General features: G+C 36.4%; 1 protein-coding gene and 1 non-coding gene across 3 annotated transcripts; one reads left to right on the forward strand and one right to left on the reverse strand.

Moving 5' to 3' along the window:
- The first annotated feature begins 1,140 nt into the window (after window positions 1–1,140).
- Window positions 1,141–1,213, forward strand: trnak-cuu (transfer RNA lysine (anticodon CUU)). The gene has a single exon. It is a non-coding gene; the product is annotated as a tRNA-Lys (tRNA).
- A 3,802-nt stretch (window positions 1,214–5,015) lies between these two features.
- Window positions 5,016–24,973, reverse strand: LOC137491087 (uncharacterized). Of its 2 annotated transcripts, none has more exons than XM_073948509.1 (3): window positions 24,918–24,973; window positions 24,151–24,298; window positions 5,016–10,558 (listed from the first exon to the last, which is right to left on the reverse strand). In XM_073948509.1, exons 2-3 carry the CDS (start codon window positions 24,233–24,235, stop codon window positions 9,270–9,272), a joined length of 1,374 nt encoding a protein of 457 aa, XP_073804610.1. In that variant the 5' UTR covers window positions 24,236–24,298; window positions 24,918–24,973; the 3' UTR covers window positions 5,016–9,269. The 2 variants fall into 2 exon arrangements, with proteins under 2 accessions (XP_073804610.1, XP_068076270.1); XM_068220169.2 differs by having other exon boundaries at window positions 24,151–24,331.
- Between the last annotated feature and the right edge of the window lie 2,388 nt (window positions 24,974–27,361).

A 27,361-nucleotide genomic window follows, 5' to 3' on the forward strand; every position in this document is an offset into this window, starting at 1 on the left:
TTATATTATATCTTTTTCATATGTAAAGATATTTGCGTATTGCATCTTGTGTGTAGTGTGTAAGCCAGGCGCACTTTGCGCAAGACAATAGACAGACTTTGTTCTGGTCTAAAGATCAGACTATTTACTGTTTCTCAAAATAGCAACGCGCCAAAACACGCCTGCTTTTTTAGACCAGAACGCCTATGGGCGCACATTTGAGCGCAAATGCATTTGCTATTAAAACAGCGTAGCGCACTGCCTGAAAATGACCCTTGCGCCAAGCTTAAATTAGTAAAAGACTATTGCGCTGCGCCTTGCGCCACATTGCGCCGGGTTTATAATAGGGCCCTACATCTCAGGGTCGTGGTTTCAAACCCCACGTTGGGCGTTTCTTTTATCTTTCTGTCTCTCTCACAGTAAACTTTTATTAGGGTTCATATAGCAGACCTTTTGAGACAAAGTTCAGCGTTTCTATCACTGTAGGTGACCTTTTACTATGTCTTTGTGGTGCAATCAGTTAGCGCGTTCGGCTGTTAACTGAAAGGTTGATGGTTCAAGCCCACCCAGGGACGAATTAAGCTTCTTGCTGCCTTACAACTGCTAACACGTGCACTGGGCATAGATCCTGAGCCTCGTTCTGTTCAGCGTTTAAGATGAATTCAGGATTTAACAGAACGTTCTCACGGGTAGGGAGGGTATTGATGTCAATGGTGTCTAGCTCTTGAGTAAGCTCTTCAACAGCCCGGCTAGCTCAGTCGGTATAGCATGAGACTCTTAATCTCAGGGTCGTGGGTTCGAGCCCCACGTTGGGTGTTACTGTTATTTTTCTGTTTCTCTCACAGCAAACTTTCATTAGGGTTCATATAGCAGACCTTTTGAGACAAAGTTCAGCATTTCTATCACTGTAGGTGACTTTTAAGTAAGTCTCTGTGGCGCGATCGGTTAGCGCGTTCGGCTGTTAACTGAAAGATTGGTGGTTCAAGCCCACCCAGGGACGAAGAAAACATTTTGCAGGCTTGCAACTGCTAACACGTGCACTGGGCATAGATCCTGGGCCTCGTTCTGTCCAGCGTTACAAGATGAATTCAGAATTTAGCAGAAGATTGTCACGGGTAGGGAAGGTATTGATGTCAACAGTGTCGAGTTCTTAAGTAAGTTGCCCGGCTAGCTCAGTCGGTAGAGCATGAGACTCTTAATCTCAGGGTCGTGGGTTCGAGCCCCACGTTGGGCGTTTCTATTACCTTTCTGTCTCTCTCACAGCAAACTTTCATAAGGGTTCATGTAGCAGACCTTTTGAGACAAAGTTCAGCGTTTCTACCACTGTAGGTGACCTTTAACTAAGTCTCTGTGGCGCTACCTGGATCAGGATCGTCTGGCTCTCGCTCTCCATTGTCAGAATAGATGAGAGCCAATCGCGTTGCGGCATATGCAAATGAATAACAACACCGCTGTATTCTCACGAGCGCACAGCACAATATAACAGATCAAGGTAAGTTCTTTTTGTCAACGTTTAAATCTACTGATAAAAGCTGTTTTGTTTATTGTAGTCTTTTGTTATGTCACAGTCTTGGCCTCCTAACACTGATTTATTATTGTATGACAAGAATTTTAACAAAAGTCACCCTAAGTTCACTGTTTTGTGCATAGTGTTAAAGATCACGACCCGCACCCTGTTTAACATTACAGACTTGAGATACGATTAAAGAAATCATTAATTTGTTCGAATGTGTGTTTAATTTAATAACTGTATCTATATGAACATGCATATGTACTGTATATACAGTTGTTTGTGTTTATCAAAACGTTTGTCGACGCATCAACAGCATAAAGGTAAAGTTGGTTTTATATTCACACAGTCAGACTTTCCCCTTAATAATATAATTCCTTTAAAGTATTATTTGCAAACTCCAAACAGTGAAATCATATTAGAAGCCAATGACTATCAAAGTACAACATTGTTCACAGTCAAATAAAGTGTTGATGTTGTTTTCAAGTCATATTTGCATGCTAATTCCGATCGAATATTCAAAGTAACATGGTAAACAATATAGAGACTTCTAAATGAACGAATGTGCGAATATAAAACCAACTTTACCTCTATATCAACAGCCCCCTCCCCTCATATTTCTTAGCCTAAAACAAAATAAAGTTTACACAAAATTATAGACTTTCTCTGCTAAATCTTCATTAGCTATATGAATTGTAAGAATAAATTAAAAGCTGTAATTGCCTGCCTTTTGTTGCTAAATGTTTATTATGTTTGTATGATGTATAACTTACTACAATGATGTACCCATAAGATATAGCTGCTAAATAATAATGAGCTATATGAATTATAGTTATGTATAACTTATGTGTTACAGTCATTCTGCTCTGAATAATAAAATTGTGTCTTTTGCGGCTAAATGTTTATTATCATGATTACTATTGTGTTAATGTGTTATAATTACCCATCTGATAAAAGAAATGCATGCCTTTTGCTAATATATATTTATTATACTTAATAACAATTATTTATAACTGTTGTGTTGTAATCATGTACCTATAATTAATTTTATTTTTATGTTTCTATTAATCAATATGTTTTAATAATATCCCTTTACCGGTTCCAAGATGGCGGTTTGAAGGAAGGCTGTGTGTAGTTAAGCGGTAGTGTCACGTTGTCATATTTTATTTTAAAACTTTCAGTAGGTTACGTTTTAACACGCGCAGACTCAGTATTTTACAGTATGAACATGGATGACTACTTTCTGAGGCAATCGAAAAAAATGGCACGTAAAAAAACGCAGTTTACCAGCCGTGAAGAGGCTAACGAACATCCTGACGGCGCTAACACGAGCTCATCCACAAACCCAATGTCGGACGCAGTAGCGGAGATTACAGCTAATATCTCTAAACTCATAGATGATAAAATGGACCTGATATCACAGCTACTGCAAATGCACCACGCGGAGCTAGACAAGCATAATAAAAGGATTGCAGAAACCAGGATATCTGAGGTGGAAGACGAATTGTCCCCTTTCAAAACTAAACTACAAAGTCTGGAGAAACTTATGCACGATTTGAATGAAAGGGCGGACGACCTTGAAAACAGGGGCAGACTGAAGAATATCCAAATTGTCGGATTACCTGAGGGCATAGAAGGTGAAAATCCAACGCAATTCTTCGAGTCATGGCTTCCTGAGACCCTCGCCATCCCAACAAAAGAGGGCCGTATAAAGTTAGAAAGAGTGCACCGGTCCCTCGCTCCGAAACCCCCCGCCACACAATGACCACGTCCTATCCTGGTAAGATTTCACAATTTCCAAGACAAACAACGTGTGTTAAATGCTTCGCGGGAGCTGGGATCCAGAGGTTCTCCTTTAAAATTTAGAGACAGCACAGTGTTGATTTTTCAGGATTTCTCCGCGTCCGTTCTCCGTAAACGCAGGATGTTCGACGAAGTCAAGAAACGCCTGAAGTCCATAGGCGCGGAATACAGGCAAATTTACCCTGCTCTCCTCAAGGTAAACTTTCGTGGCTCAGTGAAGGTGTTTCATGACCCAGCTTCTGTTATGGCATTTCTAGACTCGTTGAATGCAACGTCTACCGATAGTACCTGAATCACCTTGATGGGAGACCACTTGCGTGATAATCGCCCAACTCATACCACAGACACTCACACATTAACGTGAAGGCAGACATTGTGAATTTATCTGGGTATTTGAGAAATATTGGCCAATAAGGCGTACTGTTTGGTTTATTAAAACCATGCTGATGTTTATAGCGGCACTACCGCTTAATATTTAAGTAGGAGTTTTCTTAGTAGTTCCTTTTGTCGTTAAGGGGCCTCTAATTCACAGTTACTCTCATAACAAGAGCTGGTGTGAAATATTTTGATGTTTAATGACTGTTCTATTGTTCCAGTTTTGTGTTTGTTGTATACTTGGATGAATCCCTTTTTTGTCTCCCCATTTTTTTTTTCATTTTCGTTCTTTTTTCCCTTTTCGTACGATATTCATGCAACCTTATCTATATAAATGGGGGTCACATTATGTTTAATATATACTTAAAATGGTAAATCTGAAGGTCTGTACTTGGAATGTTAATGGAATTCACACACCTATTAAGAAACGAAAGGTCCTGACTTATCTAAAAAAGGAGGGGGTGGACATTGCATTACTTCAAGAGACCCACTTAAATGACCAAGAACATACTAAGCTTTCGCAGGGGTGTTATGCCCAAGCCCATATTTCCTCTTTTACTTCAAGGAGTAGGGGTGTAGTTATTTTAATTAGAAAAGGTGTGCCACTTCAATTGGTGGAAGTTATTAAAGACACTAGAGGGCGCTATGTACTTCTAAAAGGGCTTTTACATGGGGAAGAAATTCAAGTGGTGCTTGCTGCAGAGCCATTTGAGGAGAGCTGAGCTCCAGCGAGGGGGAGCTTAAGCTTGAGCTCCACCTTTTTTGCACTTCTTCTACGAGTGATGTCACTGGGGGTAGAGTTAGGGGTGGGGTTGGTGTACGCATTAAAACAGCTTACAGGAGGAGGAGCGACAGCTCATGCTCCCCCTCGCTGGAGCTCAGCTCTCCTCAAATGGCTCTGCAGCGAGCACCCTCTCAAGAAATTGCCTTCATGAATATTTATTGGCCTCCTGGTCACCCAAATAATTTTCTTACTGAAGCCTTTTTAAATTAGCAGACTGGGGAGTTAAAACATTATTCACTGGGGGTGACATTAACTGCCATTTATGTCCTATTATTGATAAATTCCCAGCAGGGAAACCGTTACTATCAGTACAGGCTAAAACACTTAAGGCCCTGTGTGAAGACTTTGATTATGAAGATATTTGGAGGGCTTGCCACCCTGCAGAGAGAGAGTACACTTATTTTTCAAAAGTTAATAGTTGTCACACGAGAATAGACTATCTATTCTCTCCCAAAATATGTTGGAGCACATAACATCTTGCAAAATCGGAGATATAATAATATCTGACCACGCGGCAGTTTTCACTGAATTTTCCTTTGGAAATCAAAATAATAAAGCCAGTGGTTGGAGATTTCATCCATTTATATTAGCTGATCATAACTTTATTACATATTTTACAGAGGAATTCAACACTTTTATGTCCATCAATTCGGTCTCAACTGAAGATTCATCCTTATTATGGGAAACAACCAAAGCATTTTCTAGAGGCATTATAATAGAGTACACACATAGTAAAAGGCGTAAACAAGCGGAACAAAAAGAGATTTTAGAGTCTAAGCTTAGGGATGCTGAGAGAACATACATTAATAAACCAAGCCCTGTTAAACTAAAGGAAATTACGGCGCTAAGGTCTGCGTTAGACTCTCTTTTAACAAAACAGGCAGAAGTGAAAATTCACTTTGCTAAGCAGAAAATGTATGAACATGGGGATAAAGCTAGGAAATATTTAGCACACCTAACAAAGAAAAAATCCGACTCTCAATCTATACAATCTATTATAGACAGTAACGGTAAACACTCTATGGACAGCATATTCATTAATAATACATTTAAAGATTATTTTGAGAATTTCTACAAATCAGAACTAAATGGGGACACAACACAAACCACAGAGCTTTTCTTCTCGACACTTAATCTCCCCACGTTATCTGAAGATCAGTTATTACCCCTTAATGCCCCTATATCTAAAAATGAGGTTCTAGCAGCAATAAAGAGTTTACAATCTGGGAAAGCACCTAGTCCAGATGGACTTAGTTGTGAATTCTATAAGGAATTCAAAGACTTATAAGTGGATCCATTATTAAATATGTTTAATGACTCTTTCTGAAAAGGCCGCCTACCACAGTCACTGAGAGAGGCAAATATATCCTTAATTTTGAAAAAAGGAAAACAACCAAAGTACTGTTCGTCATATCACCCCATATCACTGCTAAATGTAGATCTGAAGATCCTTTCAAAAATTTTGGCCACCCGCCTTAAAGGCTTTCTTCCTATATTAGTAAAGGATGACCAAACCGGCTTTATTGTAGGCCGTAACTCGGTAAATAACATGCGACGTCTTTTGAATGTGATTCAATTTGCTAAACAACAATCAGTAGGTCTTGTGATCTCATTAGATGCGGAAAAGGCGTTTGATCGCATCGAATGACCCTTTTTATTCCATACGTTACATAGATTTGGTCTTTGTATAATTAGCCTTTTAGTGCTGTACTTACTAATGGCTGTAGATCCTCTATGTTCAAAATTGAGAAAGGAACAAGGCAAGGTTGCCCTCTCTCACCCCTTCTGTTTGCCTTAATAATAGAGCCATTAGCAGAAGCAGTACGGGAAAATAATAAAATTAATGGTTTTATGGTAGCAAACAAACCACAAAAGATTGCTCTATATGCCGACGACATTCTTATATTCATGGTAAATCCTGAAACCTCTACCCCAAATCTCTTAGACACGATTGACAGGTTTGCAGATTTTTCTGGTTATAAAATTAACTACCATAAATCAGTGGCAATGCCTATAGGAAGTTTACAACAAATACCCCAAACACTACCATCATTTCCATTTAGGTGGGCCCCAGAAGGTTTAACATATTTGGGCATCAATGTCACCCCCTCCTATGAACAAATTTATAAAGCCAATTTTAATCCACTTTTTGAACGCATTCGAATGGACCTAGAGGATGGAATATTCTCCCTATTTCTTGGATGGGTCGGATCTCCCTTCTGAAGATGAATATTCTACCGCGAATACTCTACCCTATTCAAATGATTCCGATCAATTTTACACACAAAATCATTAGGAAACTGAATGGCTGGTTTAATTCTTTTATCTGGGCAAACAAAAGAGCATGTATAAAAATTTCAACTTTAATGCTTTCATCCTTGGCAGGTGGTCTTGACCTTCCAGACATTCGAAAATACCAATTAAGCGTACATTTGCACTTTATTTCTGACTGTATACATAAAGGACCCAGTGCAGTTTGGTTTGACATTGAAAGTTCACTCTGTAAAATCCTCTCAGAAATTTGCTTTTTTTAAAAAAAAGCTTAAATCAGTGAAAATTGCCTGCAATAATCCCATCACGGTTTGTACTATCAAAGCATGGCAATCTATAAAACGTTTTGAAGGGAGATCTCTACTCACCTCAACCTTTACCCCATCTGTGATAATTTTGACTTTCTGCCAGGAACTGAAGACCCACAATTTAAAGTCTGGTCACAAAAAGGTCTCACCACATTACATGACTTGTTTGATGGAAATATTTTAATGTCTTTTGACCAACTGACCAATAAATATAATATTCCGCGACAAGATTTTTACCGCTACTTGCAACTAAGAGACTTTGTGAAAAAAGACACTACAGTACTCGAAAATGACTGTCTGAAAATCAGGACATTTCAGTTGACAACTTTTTTCATACAGGGACAATTCCACAAGCTGTTTCTACAAAGTCCTGAAGGATTGTGGCTCTTTAAATACGGGCTTCTTGAAAGAGACTTGGGAAAGGACCCTTGATACACAAATCACAGATGATCAATGGAAGGAAGCTTGGAAAAATGCAATGTCCCTAAGTGTATGTAACAGAGTAAAAGCAATGCAACTGAAAATTCTACATCGAGCTCACATCTCTCCCTCACGGAGGCACAAGTTTAAAGAGGAGTTGTCACCAATGTGTCTGAAATGTAAAACCGAGGAAGGAGACCTGGTTCATTGTTTCTGGCTTTGCAGGGAAATTCAAAAGTTCTGGGCCATGATTGAACAAGAAATTAGTGGAATTTTATCTTTTAATATTGGTTGTGACCCCAAGCATATGCTGCTTGGGATATTCGACGAGATTAATATGGACAAGCATAAAAAAACACTTTGCAAGTTCCTGACATTTTGTGCAAGAAAATGTATTCTCCTGAACTGGATAACGGACAAAACTCCTACAAAGTCTTTATGGCACAGGGTAATACTTGAATATGTACCACTGGACTACTTAACTTGTGTCCTACATGGCAAAGATGTTTTATTTCATGAGAGGTGGGATCCATTTTTGTTACATATGGGTTTAAACATAACCTCCATAATCATCAGAGGATTGATTTAACAAGGATGCAATATCGCTACTTTAATTAATGCCCCCCAACCCCTCCCCCCCCCCCCCCCCCTTTTTTTTTCTTTCTCCCCAGGTTCTGTTCACTTGTTTGTTGTTGTATCTGTATTGCTTAAAAATTCATAAATACATTATAAAAAAAATTAAAATAAAAAGTCAAAACGAAATAGAAACTAAAACTAATGAAAAATCCAAAACTATTATAACCTTGGTCCATTATCGGTGAATCAAGTCAAGAAGATTTACCAGTCTCTTAGAGTTTTTTGTTAGGATCTGTCAGGTTTTACCCTTTCAAACAAAGCTAGTGTTGTCCCTTTGAAATTCACATAGTTTTTCCCGGATCTTCGCTTGATGTTTTTCCTTACTTTTCTTCCATGTCACTCCAACCTTTTGCCAAGGTCTTTGTTTCTCTTTCCCAGGGATTCCTATAATAGTTCCTTATTCGCTGTTTATCAGTCCTTTTTCTTTCAGATCTCTTGATGCCTCCGTCATTGAATTGTACATGATCGGCCCATTTACCAAAAAGATTTTAAGTTTTGCCGGCGGTGGTGTTTAGAACTTAATTCCCTTTTCATTCAGAATGCTTCCTTCCGGGATTCCAAAAATTTTATTATTATTTCTACGGGAGCGTGTTTCTAGATCTCACAGTTTCTCTTTTAAATTTTCTTGTATTTGAATGGATTGATTGAGCATTTCTTTCATCTCAGCAATGTTCTCCTCCAAAATTCTCCAACTCGCTTCTCCACTTCGTTGACCTTTTCTGTCGTTGCATTTAGGTCCGTGATAAGGTCATCCAGTTGTTGATTGACTTCTTGTTTACAGTTACTTAATTCCATTTTCACATCTTTTGCGAGAGAATCTTGGAAGGCGGTTAAATCAGATTTAATATTCTTCTGGAAAACTTTGATGTCTGTAAATATTGCTGCAATGATAGGTGACAGGCTATCAGCTATCCCGTCCGTCTTGGATTTTTCATCTGTTGATTTCTCATTTTTTTCAGGATTAACTGGTTGTTTTGTCCTAGCCTTTTTGTTTTTGTCCCTCCTCCATGTCATTTAAATATGGTTTAGGTTATTATATATGATGTAAAAAGGAGGATTAATACCAGTGTGTATGGAAGCGCTCTTTCTATGCTGCTACATGTGTCGGCGCCTTACCAAAAACCATCCCATGTGATTCTTAAGCTGCCCTGATTAAGTGAAACTTTGTACACACTGATCATGTCTACAGTTTCTCTCCAGTGTGAATCCTCTCATGTGTTTTCAGGGTTCCTGAGCGAGCAAACCTCTTACTGCACTGTGAACACTTGTACGGTTTTTCTCCAGTGTGAACCCTCTGGTGGCGTTTCAATTCTGCAGCTGTAATAAAAGTATTCTCACACTTCAAGCACATAAACTCTTTCTCTCCAGTGTGGATCATCATGTGTCGATTAAGGGATGTTGATCGGCTAAAGCTCTTCCCACACTGAAGGCATGTGAATGGTTTCTCTCCAGTGTGGTTCCTCATGTGTATATTAAGGTTTGATGATTGGCTGAAACTCGTACCACACTGAGTACATGTGAATGGTTTCTCTCCAGTGTGGATCCTCATGTGTATATTAAGGTTTGATGATTTGCTGAAACTCTTCCCACACTGACTGCATGTGAATGGTTTCTCTCCAGTGTGGATCCTCATGTGATGATTAAGGTATGGTGATTGGCTGAAACTCTTCCCACACTGACTGCATGTGAATGGTTTCTCTCCAGTGTGAATCCTCATGTGTATATTAAGGTTTGATGATTGGCTGAAACTCTTCCCACACTGAGTACATGTGAATGGTTTCTCTCCAGTGTGAATCCTCATGTGTAGATTAAGGTTTGCTGAGTTGCTGAAACTCTTCCCACACTGGGTGCATGTGAATAGGTTCTCCCCAGTGTGGATCCTCATGTGTTGATTAAGGTATGTTGATTGGCTAAAACTCTTCCCACACTGAAGGCATGTGAATGGTTTCTCTCCAGTGTGGTTCCTCATGTGTATATTAAGGATTGATGATTGGCTGAAACTCTTCCCACACTGAGTACATGTGAATGGTTTCTCTCCAGTGTGGATCCTCATGTGTAGATTAAGGGATGATGATTGGCTGAAACTCTTCCCACACTGACTGCATGTGAATGGTTTCTCTCCAGTGTGGATCCTCATGTGTAGGTTAAGGTTTGATGATTGGCTGAAACTCTTCCCACACTGAGTACATGTGAATGGTTTCTCTCCAGTGTGAATCCTCATGTGTTGATTAAGGTTTGCTGAGTTGCTGAAACTCTTCCCACACTGGGTGCATGTGAATAGTTTCACCCTATTGTGGATCCTCATGTGGATCTTTAGTTTGCTTTTGTTTGCCAAACTCTTCCCACACTGATTGCAGGTAAAACAACGCTTGTCTCTCATTTTTAAAATATCATCAGTCTCTAAATGAGTTTTGTCTTCAATTTTGACATGATGTTCCTCCTCTTTACTCCTCTCATACTCTTTAACTAGATCTGAAATAATAAAAAAAAGTTCAGCTTTTAGTAAATCATTAAAACTCTTAGTAAAAAGGAAGTGAAAACTTTATTTTGATGCACATTAAATGTAAAAACAGCAGATCATATTTAGATTGATCATGTCATATTAACCTCCTAGTGTCCATTACACACAAACACATTTAAGCGGATACTTATATGATTAATCCCAGAGCATTTTGGTCATATTGATGAGACATAAATTTGAAAGCTGTAAATGGCCAGTTTCTATTTGTATATATTCGTAATGACACAAAACATGTTTTTGAAAAACTTGTAAAGCAGATAATGAATGCTTTTTCATTCTGTGCCTGACTGGTAAACCTGTCAGAAAAAAAAGCAGCTGAATCTCTGAGAATATTTGCCCCACAGACATGAGACATATCTGCATAACATCTGCATAAAGCCTTAAACCTGCACCTTTAGATGACAAATGTTCTCTGGTTTAGTAATCTGCATGTAACGAATGCAATGCAGAATACTAACACTTAACTGTTCCAGATCATCAAACAAATGTAAATATTAGACAAAGATAACATAACTAAATGCATTGTGCAGTTTTTAAATGAAGAATTTTATTCTTAAAAGGAAGACAAAACACTGAACTACACAGACTTGTGTGAAAATGTTTTTCCCCATTAAACATAACTTTATTTATCACACCGGGTTCAAGTTCTCTAGCCACACCCAGACCTGATTACTACCACACGTTCTCAATCAAGAAATTACCTAAATAGGACCTGTCTGAAGTAGACCAAAAGAGCCTCAAAAGCTAGACATCATGCCAAAATCTAAAGACATGTAAACACAAATGAGAAAAAAAATTCTTGTGTCACAAGTAAAAAAAAAAAAAAAAAAAAAAACTGAATCAAATGCAGAAAAACAACAAGGGTTTATTAAGGAGTGAGAACCGGAAAAAGCAAAAATCAAAGTAAACACCCGGTCGGGTGAGCGCTGATAAAGTTTCATGGGAAAAAACAACCAGACACTCACTCACTAGCGGTCCTGGACACAAATACAGGGTGAGTAACAAAATAATATGCACACAAATTATCAATAACATACTGACAAACATGAAGGGAATGATGTGGTATAAACAGGAAAAAAGGGAAACGAGAGCTTCTGTGACTGCAAATAAAAGCAGATGACATGAGATAATCTGTAACCCAGAACAGGAGAAGAGAGCAAAAGTGTGAGGTACGGTGACAGTACCCCCTCTCTCAAGAACGGCCCCTGGCATTCCCTTAAGACTCACTATGGAACTAATGAAACTGATCAATGAGAGAGCGGTCCAGAATATCCAGAGCCGGAATCCAACATCTTTCCTGTGGACCATAACCTTTCCAGTCTACCTGATACTGATAACCTCTCTTTAAAGCCATAAAGAATCCGATTCCATGGACCGAAGAATGTGAGCGGGCTTTCATAGATACAGTACATGTCCCTGTCGAAGGTCTGTAATTTTAAGCTAATTATTCATTAAAGGCCAAGCCATTCGCATACGTGACGTACTGTTCTTTGTGAGACTGAAATGTTGGTAATAGCTGTGTTTCCATCCAAAAATGAGAACTAAATTTATTTGCAAAACTGGAATATTGTATGAAAAATACACAAATAAATCAGCGTTTCCATCCAATGAATCAAAGAGAACAAAATCGTCACTTCCTGATTAACTGGTTCCAAGTATCAACAGTAAAAACAGAATTTATTACGGTAGAAATAGTTACATGAATCTTTTGCTTATTTAATAAATGACTTTCCCCTCAGAGGACAATGAACATGTGGTGGCGTTTGAAGCCATGAGATGCAGAGAACAGACACTCTTGACACACTCAAGACGCTCTGGAGATCATTAATAATATAATGACATGAATACTGAAATGGTTCAGGGGCCTGTTTCAGTAAGGAGGTTCAAACAACTCGGAGTTTAAACTAGAACTCTGAGTTGATTTACCGAGAGATTAAAAACTCTAGAGTTTTCGGTTTCAGAACAGCTGATCTGAGTTAGGTCAATCAACTTTGAGTAGACCAACTCAGAGTTAAGCGCGCACACCGTGACTATAAAAAGGCATTATTAATGGAGCGCAGATATTACGAGTGACCAAGGCAACATTTAAAAAAAAAGAGATCACCATTTCTTTCTCCAGCTGAATTTGATGTACTCATGCAAAGTTATAGCAAATATGAGCATATTTATTTAAAAAGAAGCAACCATCAGTGAAACAGAGACAGTTAGCCTGGGAAAACACCTGCTCAGGTAAATGCGAAATTTTACATTTAAAATATTTAAATATTTAAGTATAGTAAAATAAGTAATGTAATGTGTGATGTTTATAATTTTTTTCTAAACTTTTATACACGTTTATCAGTTTTAATAGATTTAACAGTGCACTTGTGTCTGCCTTTTTACTGATCAAGTGAAAGAGGTTGATATAGTACATATATATATAGTACATGTCGAAGGTCAGTGAATTTAAGATAATTATTTATTGTTCTGTGTGTGACTAAAAGGTAGGCAATGTCTATGTTTTCATCCAAATATATTACACAAATTTATGTGCAAACTGGAATATTGTAAAAAAAAATGCTAATAAAGCAGCGTTTCCATCCAACGAGTCAAAGAGAACAAAATCCCAAATGTCAACAGTTAAAACAGAATTTACTGTGGTAAAAGAAGCTGCGTCACTTATTTCTTTATTTAATAAAAGTACTTGCGCCTCAGAAGACAATGCTGACATACAGTGAACACGTGGGGGCGTTTGAAGCCATGAGACGCAGAGACTCTTGACACGCTTCAGATGCTTGGAGGTAATTAATAATATATACTAATACTGAATCAGTTAAGGCATTTTAAAATGACTAAAACAACATTTAAGACGTGTTACAGTGTGCTCACCCTGCTGGTTTGTCCATTCACACACATTTTCATCATCAAATGATGACCTTTTTTAATGTACATACAGTAATTTGTTCAATAAAAGTGTTTTAGAGAATTAGAATTACCGCTTCGTTTTTAAAAAAAGGGGAGGAGACCAACAGAAACTCTGAGTTTAGAGGATAAAACCTGTTTCTGACCAGGTTAGGTTCACAGAGTAAGTTACCACAGTAACTGACTCTGAGTTAAAGTTACCTCTCTTTCAGAAACAGGCTTGACTTACCCTGCTTGCTCGAGTTTAACAAACCTGCCATTTTGAAACGGAAAACCCAGAGTTTCTCTCATTTCAGGGTTAAAATACTCTGAGTTTTCACTTAACCTCCTTTCTGAAACAGGCCCCAGGTGTTTTAGAATGACCAAAACAACATTTTAGACGTGCTCAGCCTGCTGGTTTGTGCATTCACACACATTTTCATCATCATAGAATCTCTTATAGCCAACCTTTTTTAATGCACAAACTGGAATTTGTTCAGTAAAGGTGCTGGCGTACTTTACGTAAGTTTATCTTTTAGTTCCTGCCTGACTGCTTGAGTCCATGAAGTGATTATTTCTAATTTACACACCGGTTTCTCTTTTCTTTCAGATTTTACCTCATAACTAGGGCCAAACAGAATCTTGACCTTTTTTGCTATTTCTTCTGAGAATTTAGTATAAAAAATAAATAAATAAATAAAAACTGCGCATTTATGTGGTTTTATTTTGGGAGTATCTTAATTAAAAGCTTTTTACAAAGCAAATCTATCTAGATCCACTTGTTTGGTAAACAAAGCAAGTCTCTTCTATAATATCTCTACTAAAAGACAGAAAATATTACTTTACACACTGTATTGTAGATAAATTAAATAAACATTTTCATATTAGTTAATAATATTACTGAAATTAATTTAAAAAACTGAAAAAATAAATAAATGTACACACATTTATACAAGTAAATAAATAGACTCAATGATGGGCTAAAATTCTGCGGATTTCTGTGCACACAGATTTTATGTGGGCCTACTCATAACCTTCTGGCGTTTTTAAAACGAAAATGAAAAAACGGCTCATTTTTCTTTTTCGTGGTGAAAAACGAAAAAACAAAATTCAAAAATGATTAGATTTTTTATTTTGAATAGCAAAAAATAAAATCACCAGAAAACAAAAACGGTCAGTGTATGGTCCGTGTACGTTTTGTTCATTTGTTTTCCATTTTCAAACGGAATAAAGGAAATGGAGAAAACGGCCGTTTTCCCATTTTCTTTTGCTCACGAGAAAACGAAAAAACGAAATTATGGCTGGATTTTCATTTTTTTGGTTTAGGGTAGGAAAACGGATAAACGACTTTAAAATTAATTTTACACATGTAGACGGTGCTGAAACGCCCATTTTTATGTTCGCCCTCAAAATAAAAGCCTTACACGCAGGCTTTTATTTATTATTAATTAGCCTATATATAAACTAAGTTTACATATTCTATCATTTGAACCACACACAGTTGGCAGGCTTACATTCATTGCGTATGTATAAACTAAATAAAAACATAAATTAGCAGTATTCTTAGGGTGCTTTCACACCTGTGAATCGATTCAGTTGTTCCGAAACAGAGATTACAAATGTTACATTGTTGCTCTTTGCTCTTGGAGCGGTTCGCTTTCACACTGCAAAGTTTCTAATCGGACCAAAAGAGCTAAAACATGTCACGTGCGAGTAAACTCTCCTCACATTGGTCAGAGTGTCAGGGTTTATTTTGCGCTAAGCTGTCAGGAGAGGTGGTGGTTTGGTGGTGATTGACAGGGTGCGCGCGTGATGTGTCTGAGGAGAGACACGGTGGGGAGGGGTGAGAAGGGTGCGCGACGATGCCTATTTGAGGACTGGGAGAGAGACGCGAGATTACCGGGAGATCTTCACTCGTTTGCGGGCATCCGGAGACTCGCGAAACTTCCCGCCTTACTCATAATTCTCTCTTCATATATCCGTAAGCCTATTACATATCCATAAAACACTGTGATATAATCGCACTCGGATCGGATCGCTTTCTCACTGCAATCGAACCGCTCCAGGGTTCGTTTCAATCAAGCCGAGACCACCTCATTCAAGCGATCTCGGAGCAATTACTTTGGCGCGGAACAGAGCGCGATTGCCCTATTCACATATGCCAATCGAACCGCGCTAACTGGGCAAACGAGACACCTTCCGAAACAAAAGTGTAGGTGTGAAAGCACCCTTAGATGTTTGCCATTAAAATAAGGTCATAGTTCACTGCCAAGCTTCTTGCTGCTGTGCACCTGATGCTGAGCAAAGATAGCCATTTCCGAGCAGCAACTGGTTTACATGATTGTTTCAGGGCTATTGTAGGCCTAAATAATACTCTGTATAAAATAATAATTTATTATTATTATTTTTATTATTATTATAATATTATCATTATTAATATTATTATTTACTTAGTTATTTACTTAAATGATTTAACTTAAACTTTAAACTTCAAATTTACAGAATATGGCAAATAAGTATTTATTAAATGGAGGTCAGGTGGTTATCTTAAATATAATTATTAAATAATTAAATATTATGATATTATAATTCAGTGGTGTATTGGAGAGTATGCAGGCAACCCGTGAAAACGCTCTTTAAGATTTTAATGCAACACCAAAGTAGGTCTGTCTTATTTTTTTGTTATTTGTTGCTGTTATTATTGTGGCATTATTTATATATATATATATATATATATATATATATATATATATATATATATATATATATATATACACAAATACACACACACACACACATATATACATATATATATATATATATACAGGCTGCGGAATATTTTAAATAAGTGGTTTATCCTAAATAAAATACAATAGGATCGGTGGATGTGCAATAAATAGTTTGAAAAGCCCTGGTTCAGACTAACAGACGAGCTAGCTGTCTGTGCGCTGCGCTAATAACTTGGCATTTGTTCTTTTCGGTGCTGCCAGATGCATTTACTGCATAAAATAATAAAAAAGGTAATTCGGTAAAGCGCGCAGAAATAAGCACACTATATGCCTATGCCGAATTAAGTTCTCTTTATTTCTTTCATCAAGACTTTTCCATGCGAGGAATTACAGTTATTAATAGCTTAGTCCTTATAAACGATCAGTTTATAAAATACACAATTTACGGATCAAGCCTAATGAAGAATAAGAAGAATATGCAACGCATTATGATCCTTGAATGATCAGAGCGCATTTATATAAACTATATATTTTATATAATCCATAAATATTAAAAACATTATACATTTAAAGTAATGGAACATTATATGTTATAAAATCTAAACTATTATTTAAGCTACAGGCTAAATAGAAGCGCCTTTTCGGAGCATGTCAAAGAAAAGACATGACACAATCTCAATAAAAACTTGTTGCTTATTTACAATATCTAAAGGGATATAAAACATCTAACATGCATCTCCATTCTCAACGAGTTTCTGTGTTCTGCATCCTTCACAGACCGAGTTCTTATTCCGAGGTAATCTGTAAATATTCTCATTTTTAGAAGAGTCTGTAAAGGCTGTTCTGGCACACTCTTGATTAAAAGTGAAACTGACCAGCGCAACGGATGATTTGTCATTTAGATAAATACAGTTATAATACAGTTATGGAACTATGAATATTTCATTTTAATTTCATATTATTATTTTATTAAACTAAAAAACAGTTTGTGTATTGGCGCTGCATGCAGCGTATTGTGAATATTATTTTGAAGCACTTCAAATGTTATTCTTCCTTTTTATTTTTATTGTATTTTTAATATTTTTAATTATACCAAACAAAATTGTTTCTAAACAGATACATTTTCCTATAGGCTACGATGAAGTGTATATTTTTGTTCACACAGGTCCTATACAAAACTGTGTGAATGGATGATTTGTTTCTCCGTGAAAAATCACTCATTTAATAAGCAAAACAGGCCAAAATGTTGTTTAGCTTGCGTCAAACTGGATGAACAATTTACAAATATTAAATACAAAGGCTGATTATTTTATGCAATGAGGGACAATAGGCCTATTACAAATTAAAGAAAATTATTTGCATATTAAAACGAAAATATATAAGCTTTACAACCTGTGAGAAATGACTTTAGATAATGTAAACAAGCATCAAGTTTTGTTTGAGATTGTGTCCTCTAATTCATTAGTGTAGCCATAAAAGAGACTGTGCATCAGAAATACTGGGTGCCTTATTTATTGTCAAAATAATGTGCAAAAAAATAAATAAAAAAATTACTTATCACCAACCTTATATGTGAAATAAGCAGGGCCCGCTGTAGCACTTTCTCAAGAAGAGCAATGTCAAATTATTAGCGCAACGCACATGCAGCGAGCTCATCTGTTTATCGGAACTACTAGGCACTAGGGATGTAACGGTATTGTAAATACCGTCATACCGCAATATTACATTTTTTCGATATTACCGAAGTCGCATGACTCGGTAAAACTATAGGTCTTCTGAGAAAATTTGCTCAGGCGAATGAAGCGAACGGGACGTAGCTAAAACTACATTTCCCATCAGCCCAGGCGTGGCCATAATCCTTTGCGGTCTGTTGTTGCTACAGATCCAGTAATGCGGAAATGGAGTGTGCTGCTAGCAGCGGAGATGAAAAAAAGATGGAAATGATCGAACCTAAAGCGGGTGTTGTCGCCGCGCGCGTGCTGAATAGCGGTGCTGTCGCGCGCGTGCTGATCAGCTGTGTTGTGGCGCGCGTATTGTAAAGCGCCGAGGGGGGTTGAGCGCGCATAGTCAAGAGAGGTGTTGTCGCGCGCCTACTGAAGGGCTGGACTGGACGGAGGTTGTGTCGCGTCGCGGGGGCACTTTTGATTGTTTTGGAAGGGCATTTTCTATCCAAGACTAAAAAGGGCATGTGCACTGCACAGGTTGAGCCCTATGTGTGCACGTGCCTGCAAGTTGGGGAATACGACTAATAACAGTCATGGGGACTGCAGAAACACAGCACACTGTTCAGATTGATGCAGACATTGACTTGTACCGCAAAGAGACCTCTATCTCACTCATGGTTTGTCTTCTCAAGTGGGGGAAAGACAATGCACAACGTTACCCCATTGCTGTCAACCTGGGCCAAGTCATATCTCTCTTGTCCCAGAAACCTCAGTCCCAAATGAGAGCTTTTTTTTCTGTTGCAGGGGACATTGTAAATACCCAGAGATACCAGCTTTTACCAGATTATAATTATATGATAATTTTCCTTTAAACCCATCTCTATGTAAGTGAGTGAGTGATTAAATGTTGAATGTGATGAGTTTTCAACAATACTAAATTGAAACTTTATTTTTTTACATGGTTTAATAATTTTTTGTTATTAAAATTGAAGTTAGTGTTTCAAAGCTTACAGATAGATGGCTAATTTGTATGTCATTGACACTTTTGGCACTTTTTTGGAGTATTTTCAAAAGTTTTTTTTTTCCTGTAAATGATTCAATAAATACCGTACCGTGATATTCATACCGAGGTATTACCGAACCGTGAAATTCTGATACCGTTACATCCCTACTAGGCACTATTTTTTATCAACTATAATGTGTTTAATTAGTTAATTTGAAATTTATTTTATTATTTCAACAATAATTGTTGAGTGAAAGAATGTGCTAGAAATATGCATTGCGGCTCACTTTATTGTACAGGCTTATTGCACTTAAACTTTTTAAGGTTCGGCTCTCGAATAAGTAAGGTTACGAGTAAATGTTATTTAAAATATTTCGCAAAGCATGCCATGTAGCCTACAATAACAATTACAGCAAATTACAAAAAATAATAAGACAAGCCTACTTTGGCTTTGCAATAAAATAGTATTAATTATCAAATAAATAATTTCAATATATAATTAAAATATAAAGAGATAAAATAAAAACAAATGGTACCCTTTGTTTTTATAGCAGGGCCTAATGTGTTCTTATTCTGGTTCTGCTAACAACTATTAAAAAGAAAAACTAAACAATAAAAACACTAGTAAGTGATAATAATAATAATCATTATTATTATTATTGTTATTATTATTATTATTATAAAGCCCTTGCTCTGAAACAATCATACAAACCAGGTGCTGCTCGGAAATGGCTATCTTTGCTCTGCATCAGGTGCACAGCAGCAAGAAGCTTGGCAGTAAACTACGACCTTATTTTATTGACAAATGTCTAAGAATACTGCTAATTTACGTTTTTATTTAATTTATACATACGCAATGAATGTAAGCCTGCTAACTGTGTGTGGTTCAAATAATAGAATATGTAAACTTAGTTTATATATAATTAAATAATAATAAATAAAAGCCTGCGTGTAAGGCTTTTATTTTGATGGGGCGACGTCACAAGCTCAGATTTGGGTGACCAATTAGAGGAAAGTGGGCGTTTCAGCACCGCCTACATGTGTAAAAGTAATTTTAAAGTCGTTTATCCGTTTTCCTACCTTAAACCAAAAAACGAAAATCCAGCCAAAATCTTGTTTTTTCGTTTTCTCGTAAGCAAAAGAAAAATGGCCATTTTTTTCCTTTCCTTTATTCCGTTTAAAAATGGAAAACAAATGAACAAAACGTACACAGTCCATTCCGCTGTGACGACCCCCAATTAATAAAGGGACTAAGCCAAAAAGAAAATGAATGAATGAATCAGCGTTTCTATTTAATGAATCAAAAAGAACAAAATCGTCACTTCTTGATTAACTGGCGCCAAATCTCAACAGTAAAAACAGAATTTACTGCGGTAGGAAAAACTACATGAATCTTTTCTGTGTTTAATAAATGACTTTCACCTCAGAGGACAATGTCAGCACACAATGAACATGTGGTGAAGATTTAGCGCATGTTTTTTCATGCCTATATTTCAAAAGTTATGTGCATCATGATGTTTCCATCAACTGTTTTTTTTTTACGCTCATAGCCTATCCAATATGCACATAAAATAGGTGGCTAAATATGTAAGGCTAAGTGAGAAATACTGCTTCATTTTTAAAAAAAAGAAAAGGAGACCGACAGAAACTCAAAACAGAGTTAAGAGAATAAAACCTGCTGACCAGGTTAGGTTCACAGAGTATGTTACCAAGTTACCTCTCTTTCAGAAACAGGCTTGACTTACCTTGCTTTCTCGAATTTCACAAACTTGCCATTTTGAAACGCAAATACCAGAGTTTCTCTCATTTCAGGGTTAAAATGCTCTGAGTTTTCACTCAACCTCCTTTCTGAAATGGGGCCCTGATCTCATATGCTATTGTTTTAAAGCTTCAGTTGCCTACTGGAGAAATGACTAGGACTAATAAACGGCTACTTTCTCCACAAACAAATGTGTTCATGACTATACATACAAAGAAAAATAATTAAATTAGAAAATATGACTTTGCAACAGGGGCGAAGCAGAGGCACAGTAGATAGTGCTGTAGCCTCACCACAAGAAGGTTTGCATGTTCTCCCTGCCTTCCCATGGGTTTCCTTCGGGTGCTCCGGTTTCCCCCACAGTCCAAAAACATGCGGTACAGGTGAATTGGGTAGGCTAAATTGTCCGTAGTGTATGAGTGTGTGTATGATTGAGTGTGTGGATGTTTCCCAGGCATGGGTTGCGGCTGGAAGGGCATCCGCTGCATAAAAACTTGCTGGATAAGTTGGCAGTTCATTCCGCTGTGGCGACCCCCGATTAATAAAGGGACTAAGCCGGCAAGAAAATGAATGAATGATTGACTTTGCAACATCAAGCAGCATTAAGCATGGACCATGTGATGGCCAGTGTGGTGTATGTTTTTTTAATTTAGTTTTGTTTTGAGTTTAAGTTACCGTGCTGCAGTGTCGACGAGGAACGGAGTTTCTGGATGTAGTCCAACAAACTAAAGGGCAGACGTGCCGCAAAGTGGCATTTATTGGTTCCACCAATCGATACCATTGGCTTAATGGCTTGGAGGGAGAGCTGATCTTTAGTTTAAGTTCATTAATGATTTGCAGTGTTTGTTCAGATTTATATTTAGTTTTGCTTCATTTAGAATTTATTTAACTAATATTTAGATTTGTATTTAGATATTTGACTTAGTTTATTGTTGTTGTCTGTTTTTGTCTCCCCCTTCTTGTTTACTGTGGACTAGTCCCTCTGGTATAAATGTGGTCAGTCTTGTCATTTCAAGGAGTTCTGTTTTTGGTTTATTCATGATTAGTTTGGTTTGAACTCAGTTTTGTTTTCTTTGTTTAGTTTATTGATTTTTCAATTGATTTAATTGTTTCATTTATTTATTTTTTGAGTTTTTGAGAAATTTTTTGACTTTATTAAAAATAATTATTTTGGAAATCTACTTTTTGTATGCCCCTTACTATATGTGCTGGCTCAGTCCGTCACAGACCAGTATAAGATTCTGACGGTGTGATAAACTTGACTAAAAATATCATGATTTCTCAGTACTGTGATTACCATTTATAAATATATTCTTTTTAAATGTCTGGTTAAAAAACCTAAACTTTTTTTTCCCCTTTGAACACAACATATTTTCACTTGAGAAACTTTGAAAGTATTTTGGAGCAGTAAACATGTCAGGCTAAATAATTCAAATTAATTTTTTTTACTATTTAAAACAGCATCTTTGGATATATTTTCTGCTGGAGACACTGTTGTCCTGAAAATCTTCAAACAAAATGTAAAAAAACGTATGGATGGTACAGCAGAAATAATGGTTTTAAAACTTTTTTTAAACCGCGGTATACCTTGAAAACTGTCATTGTCCCATGCCTAATACCGTCCAATGGCGGCACCTGCTGGTACGTGAAGAATATGGTCAATACTGACAAACTTTACACTCAAATGTTTGCAAATCATCAGCATGCTGTAATCCATTTCTTAAACAGCAAAAGTCATTTTAGACTAGTTTGTTGGCCAGTTGTAGTCAGTGCAATGCTAAATGTTATTGTTCCACTATAAATTGTTAGCTTTGCTTCATGTCGTCCCTCAACAACATCATATAGTTTAGAATACTGTACAATGTTTTATAACAGTTAATTATTTTAGTGTCCATTTCATTCAGCATATTTAATATTGGGCGCATCCAAGCTTTCTGACATAAAGAAATTTTTCAAATGGCCCAGATGGAAAAGATTTTAATTTGCCCTTTCAAAGTATATATATTTTTATTTAATAATACAATAATAAATGAATAATGAAAAAAAAAAACAATATTTTCGATATTTCTTAACAAAAGCTCTAGTTGTATTGTTTTGTAATTGTTTTTCAAAATAACCTTTAAAAAATTATTTTAAAAAATTTACAAATATTTTGAAAAGTTTTAAAAACTATAATAAAATAAATCTATGCAAGTCGATATCCTCAGCAGGAAATACATGGAGCTTATTTAAACAAAAGTTATTGTGAGAAAAAATAATTAAACTATTATGATAAATAGAGTTTAAACTTTTTATTTAAAAAGGTCATTTTAAGTTTTATTGAGATGGATTGTTGGTGATTTTGGACAGGCTGAGTAGCAAAACATGAATAGAGGAAAATGTAGGCTTTAAACTTTTAAAAATAAAAATAAAGACCTACAACACAATACTTTAGTAAATGTAAGACTTTTTAAGGCCTAAAATTTTTATTAGCCCTGGTAATTTGGTATTATAATAATGATGTAATTCTAACAGTTTAACCGCATAAAGAAGTTGATGAAAAAAGGGAATTGTGATCAACGTGACATATACCAATGGAAAGTACTATACCAACACTATCACTGTAATAGCAGATATCTTCTATGATATACTACTATACTGTAGGTCAAATATCGACAGCTCAGTTATAGTCATTCATTTTCTTGTCAGCTTAGTCCCTTTAATATTCCGGATGCCCTTCCAGCCGCAACCTATCTCTGGGAAACATCCACACACACATTCACACACACACACTACGGACAATTTAGCCTACCCAGTTCACCTGTACCACATGTCTTTGGACTGTGGGGGAAAACGGAGCACCCGGAGGAAACCCGCGCGAAGGCAGGGAGAACATGCAAACTCCACACAGAAACGCCAGCTGAGCTGAGGTTCGAAACAGCGACCTTCTTGCTGTGAGGCGACAGCACTACCTACTGCGCCACTGCCTCGCCCTCATCTCAGTTAAACTTTTTAAATTTATTGTTTTTATTTATTTATTTTATATATTGCCAGTGCTCAAGGACGCTTTACTACCAGTAGAAGAACAAGGAAAGCAATAACCTTAAGAAGGTTGAGAAAATGGGAGACTAATAATACATAAAATAATGACAAAAAACATGAGAACAAGTAACGAATGAAACTCATTCCTGTTTATCAATGAGTGCTTATGTGCATTTAGGAGAACTAGGTAGCACACTCAGGGCTGCAAGATGGATTTAATTATAGAGGTAAAGTTGGCTTTATATTCGCACATTCAGACTTTCCCCTTAATAATATAATTTCATAAAATTATTTTTGCAAACTCTAAATAGTGAAATCAAATTAGCAGTCAATGGCTATCAAAGTACAACATTGTTCACAGTCAAATGCTGTGATTTCAAGTTATACTTTCATGCTATAAACAATATAGAGACTCCTAAATGAACGAATGTGTAAAACCAACTTTACCTCTATATGACTGAGTTGGTCTTTGAGAATGAAAACTAACCTGTTTGTTCCTGCAGATCTTCCTGTTTGACTGAGAATGTCTCTTCGATCTTCACATCTTCACTCTCCTCTTTAATAAACGCCATCTTTATAACAGTGTGGAGATCAGTCGCTTCAGCAGGAGTTTTTCTCTGTTTGGACAATTTATCCTGTTTAAAACGAATAAAACAATAAAAAATGCCCTGTTTAAAAATAGAGGTAAAGTTGGTTTTATATTTACACATTCAGACTTCCCCCTTAATAATATAATTTCAGAAAAGTATTATTTGCAAAATCTAAATAGTGAAATAATATAAGCAGCCAATGACTATCAAAGTACAGCATTGTTCACAGTCAAATAAACAGTGTTAATGTTGTTTTCAAGTCATACTGGCATGCTAATTCCACTTGAATATTCAAAGTAACATGGTAAACAATATAGAGACTTCTAAATGAACGAATGAATATAAAACCAACTTTACCTCTATTGTTTAAAATAGATAAAACAATGAACAGAAACAAAATAACTTCTCTTCAACACTTGCTTCAACGGTTTATTTATATGAGAGTAATAAACAAAACGTTTCTTTAGAACACTTATTACACACTTTTCTGTTACTTTATTCAAACAATAGCCCTCGGTTACTGAGAATAAAATAATACTACGTTGAATAAAGGATTAAAATATTTCCAACAGCAGGAACATAATTTAGCATCGTATAACAAACTAAAACCTTCGAACTTTAACTTTAAATCGATTTATATCTGTGTAAACATTTTAAAACAAACCTTTCTCCAGTTGAATCACAGCGCTGAAGCGGCGCCGCCTGATGACGTCACACGCCAAAATAAAAGTCTTTTCTTGTTTAGCTTTCTTGCCACTTACTTTTGCAGTCATGACTTATTGATATATTTCTCCCATGGTTTTTACTTTACACTATATCTGCTTTCTCTCACACAAACCTTAAATCTAAACATTTTCTTAACTTTTTTAATCCACTTATGATGACTTGTATGTCTGCAACACATTACTTCCTATTAATATCTGAGTTTTCCCAGAGATGGGTTACGGCTGGAAGGGCATCCGCTGTGTAAAAACTTGCTGGATAAGTTGGCGGTTCATTTCGCTGTGACGATCCCAGAATAATAAAGGAACTAAGCTGACAAGAAAATGAATAAATAATATCTGAGTCCAAATCTCATCCTTATAATTATAACCTCTTCTTTTCTATTTCTACAACATCATCTATATAGAGTTTCCTTTTTTCCACATGAATTGTCGTCTCTTGTTATCTGTGTTCCACGTTTCCTGCCATTCTTTAGCAATATCTTCAGTAATAATATTTAATTTACCTTTACTTACAGAAGCATTAAAGGGATAGTTCACATAAAAATCACAATTATGTCATTTACTCGTCCTTTACTTGAACCAAACCTGTTTGAGCCTCTTCTGCTGAATGCAAATGAAGAGAATACGGAGGCAAAAACAGACATGGTTCAGCTGTTCTCATTTTGGACCTGGCTGCTTTTTTCAACATTTTCTTGCACACAAAATGTTCTTGGAACTTGATTACAATTGAACCACTAAAGTCATATGTCACATGTTTTAAAAATGATTTTGGTTCCTTTTCTGGACTTTGAGCATCTCGGCACTCTTGCTGTCTATGACAGATGAAGGAGCTCTCTGACTTCATCTAAAGTGTCTTCATTTGCGTTCTGAAGATGAGCAAAGTTCTCAGGGGATTAAACAACAGGTAGAGGGACAATCATTCTTGAGTGCTTAGTGTACACTGTAAAACACGCCTCCCATCATTGCTGATATACAGCCTACAGCCACATTACACTGCTTTTTAAAAATGTATTTATTCATTTTTAATTGCAATAACAACTGGCCATTACAACAAATAGAAATACAAAAACTGATAGAAGGCTACATCGCACTGCTACTCAGGTGATATTACTCATGTATTCATTTATTTTTATTATTTTTATCAATCAGGAGTCAGAGCGAATGATCTTCAAGCTGCTACCCATTACTGGGAAACATGCATACACACTCATTCACACTGCATGCATACCGCATGTCTATGGACTTTGGGGAAACCAGAGCATCCGGAGGAAACTCACACGAACACGGGAAGAACATGCAAACTCCACACAGAAATGCCAACTGACCCAGCTGAGGCTTGAATCAGCGACCTTCTTGCTGTGAGGCGATCGAGCTACCCACTGCACCACTGCACTCACATGTGTAATTATTTGAGGTAAACTGGTATTAGTGAAGAACTTTGCTTACAAATGGTTGTTATTTGTAAAACAGGTCAAATGGCATCATTCAGATGTAGCGATCTGGAGAATCAAGCATGTATTGATATAGACACTATGCTTATTTGTCTTAAGAGATGTAAGGCAGGTCCTGTTCATGTAATATGTTCATGTAATAGTCTATCAAGTTGGTATTGGCATGAACAGCTATACATGTTAACGGGTTTCTTATATGTAAAACGGTCCTATTCAGTTAATGATCAGGCAACTATTACTAAAGATGATTGCACACAATGATGAGCCATTTATTTAAATGAATATGTGACACAGATATTTAAATTTCATTGTTACAAACAAGTTAAAGGAGTAAGTGCAGTTGTTGTTTTATGTCATGTTCACTACTGTAATAAACACCATGGGGAAAAAAGAAGTCTGAGAAATGCTGTAGTTGGTGTAGGTGGAGCAGGTTAATCACATTAACAGTTCTGCATTTTGTAGTTATAAAAGTGAACTCTTGTCATTGAATTATTCTGTATAAACTACCTATACAATAATTTAACTTGTGATGTAATTATTTTCTGATTATAAATATTTAGATGCATCACAGTATGTGATAGCTTTACTGTGTTAAAAGAAAAAGGTTTGTCACATGGTATCTTATATATGCTTTTGTGAATGTCTATGCATATTTGTTTGCACAAACACAAGTGATAAATAGAGGGATAAACTTCTTTAATACATACCAGGTGAATAAGAGGCAAAAAAGAAAAAAAATTGGCACAGAAACAAGTTACATTTTAATAGTTAAAATCTATAGACATTTTTGTAAGTAAATAATTGATCTGTTAAGAGTGTGTTGACTATTACAAAAGTCAGTAATGAGCTGCATGTGCTTTAAGAGAAATAAAGGACTCTAAACTCAAATAAAGAACAAGTTCAGTGATAAATAAATAACTAAAACATTGCTA

Source organism: Danio rerio, chromosome 4, assembly GCF_049306965.1.
Source record: "Danio rerio strain Tuebingen ecotype United States chromosome 4, GRCz12tu, whole genome shotgun sequence".
NCBI classification, from domain to species: Eukaryota; Metazoa; Chordata; class Actinopteri; order Cypriniformes; family Danionidae; genus Danio; species Danio rerio.